This window comes from Solea solea, chromosome 17 (genome assembly GCF_958295425.1).
Source record: "Solea solea chromosome 17, fSolSol10.1, whole genome shotgun sequence".
Lineage (NCBI taxonomy): Eukaryota > Metazoa > Chordata > Actinopteri > Pleuronectiformes > Soleidae > Solea > Solea solea.
Window position 1 is genome coordinate 3,863,313 of NC_081150.1, and position 16,838 is coordinate 3,880,150.

Genomic DNA, 16,838 nt, shown 5'->3' on the forward strand with positions numbered 1-16,838 from the left:
TAATACCCAGGTGGTGACTCGTTTGTCCATGGGAGAATCTGTACTTCACAGCAGGCCAGTAAATATATTCTATATTCTATATTCTGTGTTTGCATCTTTGTTTTGGACCCTCATTGTTATCAGCACGATATGTTAATTATTAGACAGCAAACAACTATCTTGCTATCGAAGTAGCTCCATAGATTTGTCAAAAGTCTGGGCGAGTGAGTTGTTCCTTCTCATCTTTGAGCAATGTGCATTTTCTGTATTGAACTGTCTATTATTGGAGGAATGTGCATAAGTGATTATAGGTCTGGTGCTGTCAATTAGGTACAGTCTACCATTTTAGGATGTAAAGATATTTCATGTTTTAGTTGATTCCATATCAATAATGGCTCCACATTTGCCCGATTTGTAATCCATCCGTGGTCACCACAGTCACTATAATATCAACCAGTGAAATATGATTATTCACTAGTTAAACACATCTACAACATGTCAGATGGCATGTAAAGGCCATCATCTCATTCTATGATGTGAGATTTAAAAGGATTATACACTGATACCAGAGGTCTCAAACTGGCTGCCCTTCAAGATCTTTTGTATTAATATATTCATTTTGCATCATAAATTAATTTCACTGTGAACAATATATTGTTTATTTTGAAATTCTCTGAAATATCATAACAAATATTGTTATTCCAATACCACCATGGAATACTGTTTAATAAATGTAAACACATGTTGCCCACCCCTCCTGACCAGACTTGATGCTCAGTGGCCCACAGGTCATTTCAGTTTGAGACCCCTTATTTATACAGAAATATGTATGGTAAGTATATTCAATATACACACACGTGCTCTTAAATGTTGAATACTGTGTCCCACAGCTTAAACAGTGATATTTGGTAACTTTTGTGACTGATGTACTCCTTTGATTCAGTTTTGTAATGAACTAGTTGCAAATGACAAGTAGCAGTTGCTTCAATCTGAGATTATATAAAGAAAATATGATAGTCATGAATAATCTGCATAATAGTGTGGCTTTGATGCAACATGAAAACACACAGCACTGTAGCAGTGTTTCCAAACATCTGAAATATTCAGGTGTTGTGTTGTGTCATGCAGCTGCCCATTGTAACAAACTCTTTCTGAAGTCTCTCTCTCTCTCTCTCTCTCTCTCTCTCTCTCTCTCTCTCTCTCTCTCTCTATCCCCCCCCCCCCCCTCTCTCTCTTTTGACTACTATCTATTAAAAGCTGCTGCTGACGTCAAAAGTGTCCGCCATCTTTGACGAGAGCTGCACTGCCACCCCCACCCCCCCTGACTGAAGAAGAAACGAGGAGGAATCAGCCGACGCGCAGTGCCTTTGCAGCATCTCAGTCATATACAGAGAGAGAGGCTGGTATCGGTTAGCTGTTGGTATACAGACATTTCCTCCCATACTGACCGGGCCACCGACAACAGGCTCAGGTAAGACTTCTCATCCATCCTTACCACTTGCATTTCCTCACTTCAGGTTTTATTTTAACACTTGTGGCAGCGGGTGCGTGATGTTGGAGAAACGCGATGGATGGACGTTCTGTTTCCTCTCAGTCCGAATCGTTTTTGTATGTACTGTATAGAGCGGGTGATTTTCAGCACGGATTTGTGTGAGGAGAGGAGTAAAGGAGGCAGAGGAAGGAAGGGAAGAAGGCAGCGACGTCCCGGGTGATAAATCTCAAACGCGCAGTGGATCACAGTGAGGATGGATGCGGTGCAGCTTTAATGCGTATATTCAATGTGGGCGTTTTCAGCGTTTCAGCACCGTGGACAGCGCCACAGAGATAGAGCGTGCGCGCACGTTGACAGGATGAAACAATCACTCTGTGTCCAGACAAACGCTGAGAAAACAGGGTTTTTATTAGGTCTGATTTCTCACAGCCATTTTAATAAAGCTAGCCTTTAGAACCGGTGTCGTGTCTGGTCGAGAAAGCTGCACCAAGTGCGGAGCGCTGATGCCGCATCGACGCGGTGAAATCACTTTAACAGTCTGCCGCACACCTGTCAGACAGCAAAGCAAATGAAGCATCAACAACAGCGCGACCACAAAGTAGACAATAGGTGGATGAGTTCTGAGTGAAATAATAATAGTAAACTGCGCCATGGTGAGGTCGGTGTGGGAGGAGGAGAGTAGCCGATATAAACAGGAGGGAGGGGGCATGAAGCATGATCCAGCTCCATGAATGCGCCTCCTCCTTTTATTTCATTATTTCTCTCTCTCTCTCTCTCTCTCTCTCTCCTTCTCTCTCTCTCTCTCTCTCTCAACGCGGCGTTTTTGCATCACGAGGAGTCAAATCTGAGCCACATTTACGCGACAGAGGCGAGAAGAATTTCCCGGCGGTAACAGTGGGGTGTGTGGGTGGGAGATGGGGGAGGACCGCGGTGAAACCCGCACTATGACACCTCCCCTCCCCTCCTTTCCTCCCCCTCACCAGCTCCGTCCAGTCATCCATCCACCGTCTCCGTAGCGACGCACAAAACTGTCAATGAGCCCCTCGTGAGCTGTCTGTAAATGGCGCACGACGGCACCAGAGCAGCAAACACGCGCAAGTGTGATTGATGCATTTAGGATGTGGGATTTTAACTACAGAAAACAGTGATGGATCAAACGTGACATTACCAGCTTCTAATGCACATATAGTAGCAGTTAAGACTGTTCTGTGTTTGTTGTCATTTGTTGTCGTAATGTTAAAATTCCAAGTTATTTGCCAAACTGAAATGATCTTTCCCCTGGAGAGCGTGCATGGTTGATATCTGCAAACATCTCTGATTGATCTAGTGACAAACAGTAATCAATGTATGGATTCATGTGTGGTGCATTGACACCCATGTGCTGCTTTGGCACACACCAGCCTGCATGGATGCTGTGAATACCTAAGCTTCATGAAGCACAACTGAAGTTCTATTGATTTGTGGCGCATCTGGAATTATTATTTTCATTTTATGGCTTCATGGAGTGACGCTGAGGTTAGATTATAACTGATATTTTTTTTGCAATTGGTGCTATAACATGAGTTATAAGTGGGTCTGGTGATCTTTAACACCCTATGTTTAATAAACAAGTAAACAAAGAGGCCTTGTGTTCATATCTGCAGAGCAAGGCCCTATAAATACACAACCAGCTGTGAATTCATGGCAGTGGCAGATTATAGCGTACAGTGGGGCCTATACAGAGAACACAGTCAACCCTCCAGGGACCCTCTGCTTGCCATGACCGCTATCTCAGCTCACATTATGCGGCTTGCACTGTTTGGACTGCAGAGAGAGAGAGCGAGAGAGTGAGGGAGGGAGGGTGGTGGTGGGAGGGGGTGTCAGGCCTGTAGCGCACACACTGTGAAGGCACTGCTCTATGTGGATAAATGGGTGACTCACAACACCATCACCAGCCGCTGATTGTTTCTCAGAAACACCCTGGCCATTGTTCATTTCACAGGGGCACCGTTATACGAGCCCGCGTTGTGCTGTTTGGAAATGGAGCTAAAGTCTGCGTGATTGATGCCGGTGCTGCGCACTGCGTGCTTTGGTGCAGGTACAGTTTTTATGTGTGTAGCAACTTTCAGCCTCAAGAAAGCCCTTGTTTTGTATGGATTGAAAGGCTTTAAACCATCCAGTTCATGTATAAGCAACTAAACATAGAATATTAACCTCATGTTCCAGCCACGTCGATGTGATCTAAAATGAAATGAGTCATATTCGACATCAGGGATCTTTTATAACTCATCATCTCTTTCTCTGACATGGGGAATTGTAATCAAAAACATTTAAATTAGCTTTGTAAACACTAGATGACAGCATTCTGAAATGTTGACCCAACATTCACCTTTAGTATTGTTTCATATTACACAATTCCAGCTGCTGTTTCATAGTGTGCAGATACTGTATCACTCAGGGGTAAATGTCATGTTTACCCCTGAGTTGTCAGAAAGACTAAGATCAAATGTATAGCATTCACATTTCTTCAGCACAGAACCAGACTTGCTCCATCTTTTGTAAAGTTTTGTGGACGTGAATGTGAATGTGAATCAAAAGCCTCTGGATTTAGCTGCATGACAGACAAAATGGATTCAACAGAGCTGATGTCGCATTAACAACTCTGAGATATCCTGAATGAGGATGACAAATATGTTTCCTCTCTTTTCACGGGATAATGAAGCCAATTCTGCAGGAACCATGTCTCCTCTGATTCGAGATGAGCTGAGAGTTTGATAGAGGATTATGAGACGTTAGATTTTAATTCATATTTCAGGATATTTTTATGTCATGCTTAAAGTTTTTTCCTGGTAGCCAGTGCATTTGTTTTAATACAAACTCTACATAGCTTTAGCTTTGGAATAGAAAATGCTGTTAGGCTCAGGTATTACTCCCTTAATTTAAATTTTTTAGGTTTGATACTATCACCATGTCTGTTTAGCTGAGTAAGCTAAACTAACAGACACGAGCCAGTTTGCCTGGCTAAGCTCACATAAGGAAAACCAAGAGACAGTTTGATCACAACAAAATCCCCCAACCAGAATATCCACCCTTGAACATGTGTAACCCATTCACAGACAATACTGCAACAATGTCAACACAAACCCTGAAACAAGCCCCCAATCAAGTGTTACCTGTTCTATAGGAGGTTATGGAAGTGTTCCATCTGTTGTTTATGTGAAGATACTTGGGAATGACCATGAGCCACTTTACCATAATAATGGCAGGTGAGGTTTAAAGCATGCAACATTTGTAGTTTGACTGGAGCCATGTCAGTTTTTAAACTACAAGTTTACAGATGTGACCTGCAACCATTACACTCATGTGTGCTATGCTTAATTGTCTATTCTCCTCTGAATGGGAACATAATTTACAAAATTAATCATGCTCTAATGGAGACGAGTTGAAAGTAGTGGTTGAGACAATTACATTCCCAGGTAAATGTTTACTGACCTTGTAAATCACGTGAAAAGTAGGCTTATTTTCCCCAAAACGTCCATTCGAATGGAGTTCTTTTGGAAACCAGTGGAGTCACCCTCTTGTGGCTAACTGCGAGGTCCCTCTTATATCCTCAGCTTGACTTTTCAAAAGGCTTCTTCCATTTGTTCACTAGATTTTATAGTTTAAAGGCAGCTTTGCGGTGTCTTGAGTCCAGTCACCGCTTATTTTCTCTGATACTCTGCATGTAAACAAAAGCAGATGAACAAAATGGCTGCACATGAGGCCTTGGGAATTGCTGTGGCAATTCATAGACACTGAGCTAATGTGGTGCTTTTATAAGTTCTTGTTTTCTAAAATTATTTTAGGAAGATACAATTGTGTGTCATTGCATTATTTTGGGTAGTTTGACCGTCATTCATGGAGATTAGTCCGCGGGGATATGAGCCACACACTTGTCATGAATCCTTTCATACTCACACAAAAACACTCCTTCTCTAAATTTAGCTGAAATGATGTGGTTAATATTATCTCCTAAGTAATGCGCTTCCTTTTTTAAGCTTTCCTGGACATCAAAAAAACGTTTAAAAGCCCATTTATGAGACTGCGCTGTCAGGCACTGTCATCATTCTGCCATCTGTCCTCTCTCTCTCCTGCTCTCTAGGGTTTTAGTGTTATTCTTTTTGATTCATGAAATGAATTTCAGGAGAGAAAATTAAAGTGATTAGAAAGAAAAAGGGAGGTGTGGAGAGACAGGAAATGGAAACAGATTATAACTATGAAAGAATGACTGCCAGGTTAAACTGAAGTAGTTCATACTCTCTATGTGGGGAAGAAAATCATAAATATATAGATTTCTAAATAACAGGCAGAGAGCTTCACTTACATATGCAGGAAACTTGGATGTCACATTTTGTTATGGCAAGATGATGAAGTAAAACTTGGCTACATTTCATGTGGAGGGCCTGGTGCAACCTGCTTGGGTTTCATGCAGATCTGCAGCCTCAAACGTATCGTTTTCACTACCAGCATTTACCGTCACTTCAGTAGCATTGTACCGTAAAAGTATCCTCATGTGATTCACGCTCCCATTTTCCAGAATAAAAGCCAAGTATAGACATCTTATCCCTGCATGGGTGAAGCATAATATTGCCAGTCAATCTGCTCGGGTCAACATGAATACACACCCTCTGTGCTGCTGGGGTTTGTGTGTTCAGGTGCAGGGATAATACCACTGTATCAGTCTTCAGTGGCTTGTGGAGGTGGTTTTTCGTTCAAGGGTCAGAGGAGTGTTGTGTGGCTGTTTTTTTTTGGTGATGCTGTTGCTGTAGGTCTGCCAGTTGTGCTGGGTAATTTATGATGCTGCAGTGCAGCTGACCGGAGCTGTTAGTGCAGGTTAGCCTCTGCATCACTTTTACATCCACCTTTTAAAAGTCACAAGAGAAGTTGGCTTTCCGAGGGTGTCTCAATTGTTGTCACGTTTTAGATTCCTCACACAGCTTCATATTAATCATACAAAACAACATGCATGAATGCATGGGGTGATGTACCATACCTTTTAGCCACACAGTCACCACACAGTTTATAGTAAACTCTAATGTGTTTTGTAGTACTGCTTTAAATAATACTGTGTAAATATATCTTGTGAGCAGTATCAGTAGTATTGATTTACTATGGCCAGCACTGGAGGTCAGCATTGCAGCATTCACTGTAGGAACTGAAGTATTACAGTGTTTATGTATGTATTATTAATGTTTTGGACCATTTTATACTCAGTAAAATGTGCTGGAGTTGAACAGATTTTTAGCACTCATATATTTTTTTGTTTAACATTATAGTTTTGAATATTACATTTGACCATAAAAGTATTATTTTGCGTTTCTACAGTAGCTGCAGAGATGTAATTTGATATTTTTGTTGTCTGTTAGTAGGTGTTTCTTGTCCTCTGGTTGCTCATAATTGCCTCGTTTTTATGACGCCTCAAATATTCAACAGGCCATAAATGTGACACTGAAGAAGCAACACAATCCCATGAAGTATAAAAACCAAATTTAAGAACCAAATGTATCCCCCTGAACTGGGACATAAACCTCACGAGATCTCTGATCTGATTTCTGATCTCTGATTGGATTTTTTTGATGGAAACTCGTACCACAATCCTCAGGTTTCCATATCTGCTCTCTGCCAAAAAGCTGTGACCGAAGGGCCAATGAAAGTCATGGTTATTGATTATGGCATAAGACTTTATGCTCTGTTACTGCTGCTTTACTGAAACATCAGGAATTCTCTTTACCCTGTGGTTTACGTGAACGCTTCTTGCCTGAGATTTCATCTGACATGTAGATATAAAACAGACATCTGCTGTGTTTCTCACCCGGGGAGCCTCACATCTCTCTCTCCCCCCCTGACATTTATTACGCTGTAAAACACACAAGGTTGTGCTTCTAATACAAAACCACCAACCTCCCGAACCACCACCCCCACCTGAACCTTCCCCACTGTTGTTGCCTTCAACTTTACTGCCCCATAAGTGGCCTTCCCTGTCACGTTTGGCTTGTCAAATGTCAAATCTCCACAGCTTTCTAGGTGTCCAAATATCAAAGCCTCACTGTAATAAATGTGCTCTTATGAGACGGCAAATAACGAAGCCAGCGCTGTAGGGCGTGGTACATTGTGCATACTAAACCCTTATTTTATTCTCTTTTTTACATGTACCATCTGTTTCACTCATCCTCCTATTTTAGCTTTAGATGTTCCTGTCTTGACCACGCATCTGTTCTTCTCTTCACCTGTTTCCACGGAGCAGGGAGCTGACTGATAAGAAGCTATGCAGCTCATAGCAACAGTGAGGAGAGGGATAGTGGGATATCACCCCATTTAACACCCTTAGACTATCTGGTCTCTATTAGCGAAAAAGCTGCCCGAACACCACCTTCAAGAGGCAATAAATATGGCGATGACAGCGTTTTAACCTTAGTGCTGAATGATAATTGATGAGCTGCACTGCAGCGATCACATTTACACGCCCACATGGTCATGTGCACATCCATCAAGCTCTTCAGACTGAGCGGTCACTCTTGGACAGGTAGTTTATGAGAGGAGGGGCATGACTGGAATACCACGGTCGTCTCCTAACCTTGTGTAATTTGGGTTCAGCGTTTCCAGAAAGCTGTAAACTCCACGTTTCAGCATCCCATGATCACACTCACTCACTCTCTCTTACTGATGGGAAACTTCTAAACCCGAGAATCAACCTGGCTGTGTACAGCACTTTAAACTCATTAGAAACCACAATGTGCACTGCCAACAGTAATGTTTCAGAGTAGACTCCTTTGTCTGCTCTGTCCCAACCCCCGACTGGAAATAGCTCGGTAAACTGCCACGGGCTTGGATGTGATGTGTCCTGTTTACTTATGTGTTGTATAACACGCCTTGTAGGATGTTGTGAGTAGATTGTGTTGGTTTTTTATGTTTAGATTGTGGGCTCTTCACTGACTTGTATTCATATTTTCATATTCCCCCAATATTCTAAAGCTCTGTCTTGTTTTTTTTTTTACCTGTTCTAACTCAATGATGTGGTTTGTGTGACGTTGCAGGGTTTATATGCAGGTGTGTGTGTGGCATCTGATTTTAATTAGTGGAGTTTAGTAACTATTTTGTAGCCTAATCTCAAGTTTTGTCTTGAGAAATGATTTTCATAAAATCCAACCTTCCACAAGCCCGTATATTTGTTTTTAAAAAGATAGAATCAGTGAGTTTTTGGTATTTTAAACTCAAAGTAAGATATCTTTAATGTAGTATATCTGAGCATACACAGCCATGGTAGCAGCTCTGTGTGGCTGAACTAAGACACTAAGGCACCGCAGTGCTTTATGCTTCACCTGACAGCGACACGCTGACAACACGCTGATGTTTAGAAGCTAGAAAATGTCACAACAATAGTAATTTGTGTTAGTACTCGAACATTTGACTGACAGAATGCTGCTCCCGTCCTGAGCGAGCTGTGTTTCTGAAGCGGTCCTGGCTCCAACACTGAACAAGTATTCCCGCCTAATTTTGTGGTGACAAAAATGAATGTATTAGCCTTCATTAAATCTGGTTTACATCGCCTAATGAATTCCATTTTTGAAATGTCCTCTGTGTGTGCTGTGTGTGTGTGTGTGTGTGTGCGTGTGTGGCTGCCCAGATGCGCTGGTGATGATGTGATTACAGTGGAGCCAGATGAATAAGTGATGGCCTCTTAGACTCCTCAGGTCAATAATTTATTGCATTCTTCCTAGAGCGGCCTGTTGAGATGTCGCTTCAGCACTTAATGCTATGGCTCCTCACTCACAGTGAGGAGAGAGCTGCAGCTGTAATGACACTCGGACTGGATGAGTAACGTTACATCACTGCTGTTATTGTCCGGGCTCGCTGTGGATCCTGGAAGGATAGTGTCATCCTTTTGTCATGGTTAAACCTCCAAACAAAAGGACTAAAAAAAAAGCTTATTTGTGGGCAAACACATTTGCAGGTTTATTTTCCAGGCTAAAAATGCTTGCTGCAATTCATACGACTTTAATTATCTTTTGACTTTTATAATGATAAATAAATTCAGCCATTTCAGTGTACAAAGGAACAGCCACTCGATCTGTTTTAGTTCTGGGTGACTGCAGTCGTCTGTACGCAGAGATAACAGCCGTATAAATGAAGCTCTATCAGCACCTTCACATTAAAGTCAGTTTACGTTACAAGATTTATTTTTACAGTAGCCAGTCACGTCAGTCTGTCATCTCTTAACCAACTGAAGCCACGTGCTGAGCTTTAAACTCTTAGGCCTCCACATGATTTCCTGTTTTCTTGTCGTTTGAACACAGTGTTTGACCTTTCTCTGAGTTTGAGCTCATCATGAGCTGGTTAAGTAGAGCAGAATTAAAATATGTACGATATTTTGAGCATCGCCCAACCGTATCAGTCACACTCCAGTGATGTATCACCATTAAGGATACGATGTTCAAAGGGACAAAGGAAAACGTCTGGCGACGGCGACGGCACAGAGATATGCATCCAACTGTATGTGCATAAAAAAAACAGTATCCTTTTCACATAGGAGTCATACAGTCGCATATGAATATGTCAGTAGAGGCATTATAAACATTTTAAATAACCTTTGAGTGCAGTTTTTAATGTGAGATTCGGTCTAATATGTTTGATACAGTGTGTCTTTGGGAGTGAATTTGGTTGTTCCAGTCGCAGTTTTACTGGAGGAAAGAGATGATGATGATTCTTAATGTAAGAGAAGATAGAAAAGGGGAGGAGATGCATGGAGATGCTGGTGGGGGCTGGTAATCTCCTCCAGGTAGAACGTGAGTGAATATGGTATGAAATATGTCGTATTCCAGGAGAGAATGTGAGGGGAATGGAAATAATAATGCTATTATTCCCATGGTCGTTACACTGCAGTGTAATTTCTGAGGTAGTAAACAGATGGATGGATGTTCTATTAAAACATCCTTGGATGTATTTTCTTGCTGTAGAGTTTGTAGTATAGTACATAAATGCAAGTGTTAGCCTATGTTCTATTGGTCAAACAATTATTCCAACCACTGTTGACAAATGTGTTTGTCTTTATTCCTGCAGCTGCCTTGAAACATATGATAATTGCTGTATATATATATATATATATATATATATATATATATATATATATATATATATATATATATATATATATATATATATAGTCATATAAAGTCACAGCACCTCCTCTAAAGTTTAGTCATACTGCTAATCAGCAAAGCTCACACTGCCACAGTCCTTACTGGACCAACATGGGTGTAATAAAGTGTGTGCGCCTGCAGATACAGGACAGTACATAGATTGGGGGTGTGTGTGTTTAGTGCACCGCGCCATGGCCTCTTTGTGTGGTTTTAATAACTTTGAGACGATTTTTCTTCCTGCTTTTGTTGCTTATTATCTTCCTGTTTGATTTAGGACAAAGTGCTCATCATTTCCTGTCATAAACGAGTTAACACATGATGACAAGGTGGCAGGAACTCAAGGAGGGGGCAGTTTCAGTCACTTTTTATCACATTTCTGTCAGTTCTGATGATAAGATTACATAGACCACAAGTCTTGTTATAACATTTGATCTGATGAACCTTTACTTGATTTGCAATGTAGTAGTTCCTCACTGTTTTTTTTATAGCACACAGCATTAACATAAATCTACAACATAGAATCCTTTGCTGCTTTTTTGTAACTTACACATGGAAGGAAACATATGTTGCCGCCCCTTCTTCAGCCAGATTTCCCGGATGTGACCTGTCAGTAGTTTATTATCCTCATCCAAAATGCTGACAAAGGGGATTTTATGTGAGTAATTAAAAAGTCAGTGTATCTCAGCTGTGCTGCCCAACATTTAATCAGAAAGGGAAAATCTCCAGACAAATGAGTGTCCTTTGAGAAGGAGCATCCACAGATGAGAGGGCAGAGCAGCTGCTGAAAGACTCTGGAACTCAAAGGTCAGCAGTTAAATTCTTGTAATGGTATCATTTTAACTCTTTCAGGTTGTTGCTACCTGCTCTAGCTCTGCATCAGTGAATGAGTTCATGAGACATGCGTGATAAACAACACTGCATGGGTTGGTCGCAAGTAAAATGTATTAATTTCATACCCTTTGGGGGGGTTGATTAGCAGAAAAACAAAGCTTGCTGAAATAACTCCTGTTCTCATTTTTATATCAGTGGAGCTGCATATCGGTGAATAACAGCTGCTAGAATAACAAACTGATTAGATGACAAATAATTGTAATAATAGTCACACACGTTGTAGATATTTGAAACGAGGGTGCACACATAGACCGTAACAAAGGACAGGGCCTTGTGGTTTGAAAAGTTCTTGATTTATAACATCAGTAAATGTTTTCCTGAGGAGTTAATGGTCTCATTCACTAATATCAGGTCTTCTTCCATAGAAAATGATGCAATTTTTGTAAATTAGGACACTTATGAGTGGACACCACAGTTGCTATCGTATGCTTGTTTGTTTTGCAATTGGAAGACGACGTCCATTTTTCTACACATTCCGTGGATGAACCAGTAGCTTAATTGGTTGTTTCTGTCAGAGCAGAAATCATATCACATGAGTCATTTAGGTAAATGATACAGATACAGAAGTAACTAATAATTAAATAACTTAACGAAGGTTGTGTCTCATTGTGTAATAATGATTTGTCTTAATCAGGTTTGTTCCTCTTGTATATTTTTTGCAGCTTTACCAGTGTAAATGCACATGGTGGACAATGTTGTCATGAGTGAAGTGAAACACAGTAAATTCTGAACCCAACAACAAACACACAGTTAAAAGCGCTGATGATAAAAGTATTTTTGGGTGTTTTTTTTTCATAACACCCAATTCAGCCGGGTTTTCTTTCTGTTCTAATGATGAATTTGCTCCAGTGGTGAACCAGAGCAGCTAAGATGCAAAAATGCAGAGCTGGTAATTGAGACGTAAATTGAAAGGTCAGAACGGCCTGTTAAAACTTGATTGCCTGAGTTGTGTTATATAACAGGGCAGACAGGCAGACAGACAGGCAATGATGCCCCTTTGGTTCCTTCAGCAAGTCGTCGTGAGGAGTGTTTTTTGACTCACTTCAGACATTTGGCAGCGCACTACGCACAGTCTGGCTGCAGGTTTATGTAACCCAACATGGCTGCTGCTGTTGTGAAGTGATGCAGAAGAGTGAGGCGGAAAGGGAACGGTCTAATAATGTGATAAATCCGGGCCAGGAAGGGTGGAATATATGTGATTTCTGTCTCTATCTATTTACACTGACAAGTAAAAAGCTGTAATAAAATGGAGTCTGTACACCATGCACTGTTTAACCAGTATGAGACAGCATTTCGTCTACTGTCGTACACATGACTAAGTCCATCTGGTGAAGGTTGTATCTACATATATTCCAACCCAGGGGTGTTAATGACTCAGACTGGTGTGAAACTGCGGGTTTCTTGTGGGTCACAGTGGTGTGTGGTAAGCAGATGTTAGAAACATCACTTGGCACACAAGTGGATGGACATCGTCTGTCTGAGACTGTGATTGACTTTCAGATTTTTTGTGTTAAAAAAAACAACAGAAACACAAACCTGACAGATAAATATTTTCAGTGCATCAACATCAAACTATTTTAAAATCCAACACTGACTCACCCTCAACTCCAGAGAGAAATAGCCACGTCTTGTGTAATGGTTTGACTTTTGTAACAGTCTCAGATAATAGCCTTTCCTCTGCATGTCTGTTTGTCCTTATTTAAAATAAGGTTAAGTAAAATCAGGTTTTCTTTGCAGATATGAGCCATGACCGTCCGCAACAATGGACCAAAACATGGAATATTTGTATTCCATAATATTACCCTGATGACCTGAATAAAAATCAGCCTTTCTGAGCACTGGACTCAAGTGTTGTAGCAGCATTATTTCTCCAAAGAATTGTCTTTCGTAGGAGATTTTACTAATTTGCCATGTTAAAATTTGATGATTTATTATCTGACACACGACAAGTCGTTTCAAGATCATGTTCAGAGTTAGTTGCCAGTAATCCTACATCTGCTTGACTGCTGATACTGTACGAGCCTCTCCTGAACCTCAGAGGGGAAGAAAGGATCACAGCTACAGGACTAACGGGCTGTTTGTGTCTCTCTGTGACTAATCCCACGATATCCCATCAATGCTGCCTGTCTGAGACTAGTATTCCTTTGCAAACATCGGCCGCCTTTTCCCTTTCCATTTACTGCCCAGTCAGCAAACTCTGCTGCTTCTGCTGCTGCAAGATCGTCTTAATCCTTCGTTATACTGCCTGCAACAGTGAACACAGACTTAGGACACAGCAGCTCCCAATCACTTTGTTTTTCTTTGTTTGGCTGAATGATTTTTATAAATATGAGCCATTATCATTTGGCCATTTTACATATTTGTACTTTTGGCTCTTAGCTGTTGTGGTTATCCAGAATATGAGTATGAAAGAGTATCTTTACAGCATTTGTTCAAGACCAATGACAGAGTCTAAGCCTGCAAATACTACTGCTGTTGATGCTGTTCTGTCATATCCTTCATTTACAAGTGTTGCTGTTCATAGAGTTTCATAGAGTAGAGCATGTGTGTTGTGAGAACCCTGCATTTGATAACTAGTACATTATCATATGTGGATAAAACAGCCGTCTCGCATTAAATTATTCAAGTTGAGAGATTTAAGGCCTCACTGGGCTCAGATGTTGTCACTGCACCCTCCAGCTGTCCATGCTAAAGACTCCTTCTTCTGTTTTTGTCTCTCTTCCAGTCTTCCCCGGATTCCCACTAGGATCTTCTCTTCCCTGTTGGAGACCTTCTCCACCCCCCACATCCAGCAGCCATGGCAGATGACGCAGATATGCGCAATGAGCTGTCAGACATGCAGCAACGCGCTGACCAGCTCGCAGATGAGGTGAGAACAGCACGCTCGCCATAGAGGTCATTTTTTTTCAATCAACATTAACTTGATTTTGAAGGCAGTAGTTCTTCACTCATCGAATGCATTATACTGGAACAGCTACATGTTTTTGTCTGTCTTGGGTTGTGTGTGTGTGTTTCTGATGATGTGTAGTCGTGTCTGTGTTCATGTGTATGTAAGAGGAAAGAGAAAGAGAAAGAGAGTCTCAGTCATGGCCCAGAGCAGATCAGTCCACACCCCTCCAGCTTCACATATGACTCACACTGGCACAGCTGAGCAGAATATTAAATACTCTCTCACACACAGATGCGTGAACATACACAAAATGGCGTCGTCACAATAACACTTCTAGCCTCTGACTTACACAAGCTCACAGACCCGCAGAGAGGACAACAGCCCGTTCCAGATCAAAGAACACGTGACTTTACTTCACATATAAATGAGTCAAATGGAAGATTAAATAATAATGAAAGCTACGAAACGTAAAGAGGACCGACTGCAACAAAGATGGCTTCTGAAGTCGAGGCTGGGCCCGGTTGAGTTCCTCACCCAACCCCCCCCTCTTTCTTCAACCCCCACCACTTTAGAAGATCAGCGGCGCTCGCAGCGAGCACAGCAAGGCGGAGCTGTGTCATTGTAAGAAGGAAGGAGATATCACAGAGCGCCGTCCCCGCCGAGGACGCCAGCGAGCAAGCTGTGCTCTGCAGTTTCACGCTTGTTAGAGAGGGAACTGGAACACTCAGCTACATATCTATCACAGCACATGCTAATAATAGACGTCCAACAGTCAGTGAAGAAGGGATTAAACAGTCTTTCTTTACAAAGAAGGCTGAGCTGATGTGTTCTTGAGTAAATCTTTGGTTATTAGATCTCAAAGGTGTTTAAAAGCACTTCAAATCTAGGTTTAATGTTAAGTTGTAAACTATGTTTACTGCGACTGCCACATTTCCCATCATATGCTATTCAATCATCCAAGTGCAGACAGTCCGTCTCTGTGAGGTTCATGTCGAGTTCATGTCGATACACATCAGATATTGATCTTTTCCATGTCCTGCTGATTGTTCAAATTGACTCCACTTTGTTGTGATGCATGTTCGCTTATGCTCTGTTCGATAAACAACACGCAGACACATGATTGTGTGGGTGTATTTGTGTTACACGTGAAAACTATAATGACCACTGCAGCATTCTGAATGTGTCCTGTGAACATGAATGGAAACTAATCATACTCGTCCTGCTTGTCCACAGTCACTGGAGAGCACCCGTCGTATGCTGCAGCTGGTGGAAGAGGTAAGAAAATACTTTTATTATCATTTAAACATCAAGTTTAAATTATAGTAAGACAAAATATGACATGGGGGGATTATGGAAAGAGTCTGTTACCTCTGATCTCTTCTGCACAGACTAATCATTTATATTGTGTCAGAAAAACTATTTTATATATAAACTAAATTATAATTGTGTCATTGTTTTTGAATAATAACAAAAATGGCACTTTCATGGATGACAGTAAATTCTATTGTCATGTATAACGTTGAGATAAAACAGAATGACCAGGTCAACATAATTCTCTGTGTTCAACACACAACACAACAGTCCACAATGGATGATTGACAGTGGGACAAAAGGTACAAACGTGAAGCAGATGAAGAGTTAACAAATGTACGTCCAAAAATGCAATGATTTAGCAATAATGAGACATAATATTGTCACACATGCCATTGAATTCTATCCGTATATGTTTACATGGACATCAATAATCAGCCTATTCACCTTATTCAGACTAATGCATTCTGATTATGATGTTTACATTAGTCCATAATAACACAAATGATAAAATAACACAAATGATGTCATTGTCTGATCAAGAGTTTTTATCTTAAAAACAAAAAGATATTGTGTGAAATATCACCTACTTACTCTTAATCTGAATATTGTTTATTTTCAGTATGAATCATCTGGATTAAGGAAACCAGAAAATGCTTTCATTACATTCAGACTATTATCAGATCAATATCAGCTGCTGTCCATGTAAACCTGACTTTGAAGGTACAGTGTGTAAAATGGAGAGAGTGCAGATTTTAAGAAACACTCCTTCCTTTACCAAGTGTGTCAGTGAACTACGGTGGCCTTCACGTACCAGAAAGGATATAATTCATCTTCATTAGTGTAGTAAGCTTCTGCTTTCAGAACAATAAATGACCTCTCTGGCTGGTCTGTTTGTTCACGCTGCTGTAAAAACACATCAGCATGCCACTTCATATAAGAGCCTTATACTAAGGTAACAAACAGACAATTTCTATAGACATGGAAACAAAAATACTGGATATAATATTACTTTTTTGCAAATAAACCCTTCTAAATGTTACATTAATGGCATTGAATTCAGTATTAAGGATAGTATTGTGTAAAATGATACTACGACCAGATCATGTGACATACAAAG

At 40.9% G+C, this 16,838-nt stretch overlaps 1 protein-coding gene across 2 annotated transcripts in view; it reads left to right on the top strand.

The window, feature by feature from the left end:
• Nucleotides 1-1,286: 1,286 nt before the first annotated feature.
• The window catches only part of snap25a (synaptosome associated protein 25a), a 34,541-nt gene continuing 18,989 nt past the window's right edge, over nucleotides 1,287-16,838 (top strand). The window contains exons 1-3 of one of the 2 annotated variants that reach the window (XM_058612709.1): nucleotides 1,287-1,450; nucleotides 14,243-14,386; nucleotides 15,641-15,682. In XM_058612709.1, coding sequence (XP_058468692.1) covers nucleotides 14,315-14,386; nucleotides 15,641-15,682 — 114 coding nt within the window. In that variant the 5' untranslated portion in view covers nucleotides 1,287-1,450; nucleotides 14,243-14,314. The remainder of the gene's footprint in view (nucleotides 1,451-14,242; nucleotides 14,387-15,640; nucleotides 15,683-16,838) is intronic. The other variant, XM_058612708.1, reaches the window with a different exon arrangement.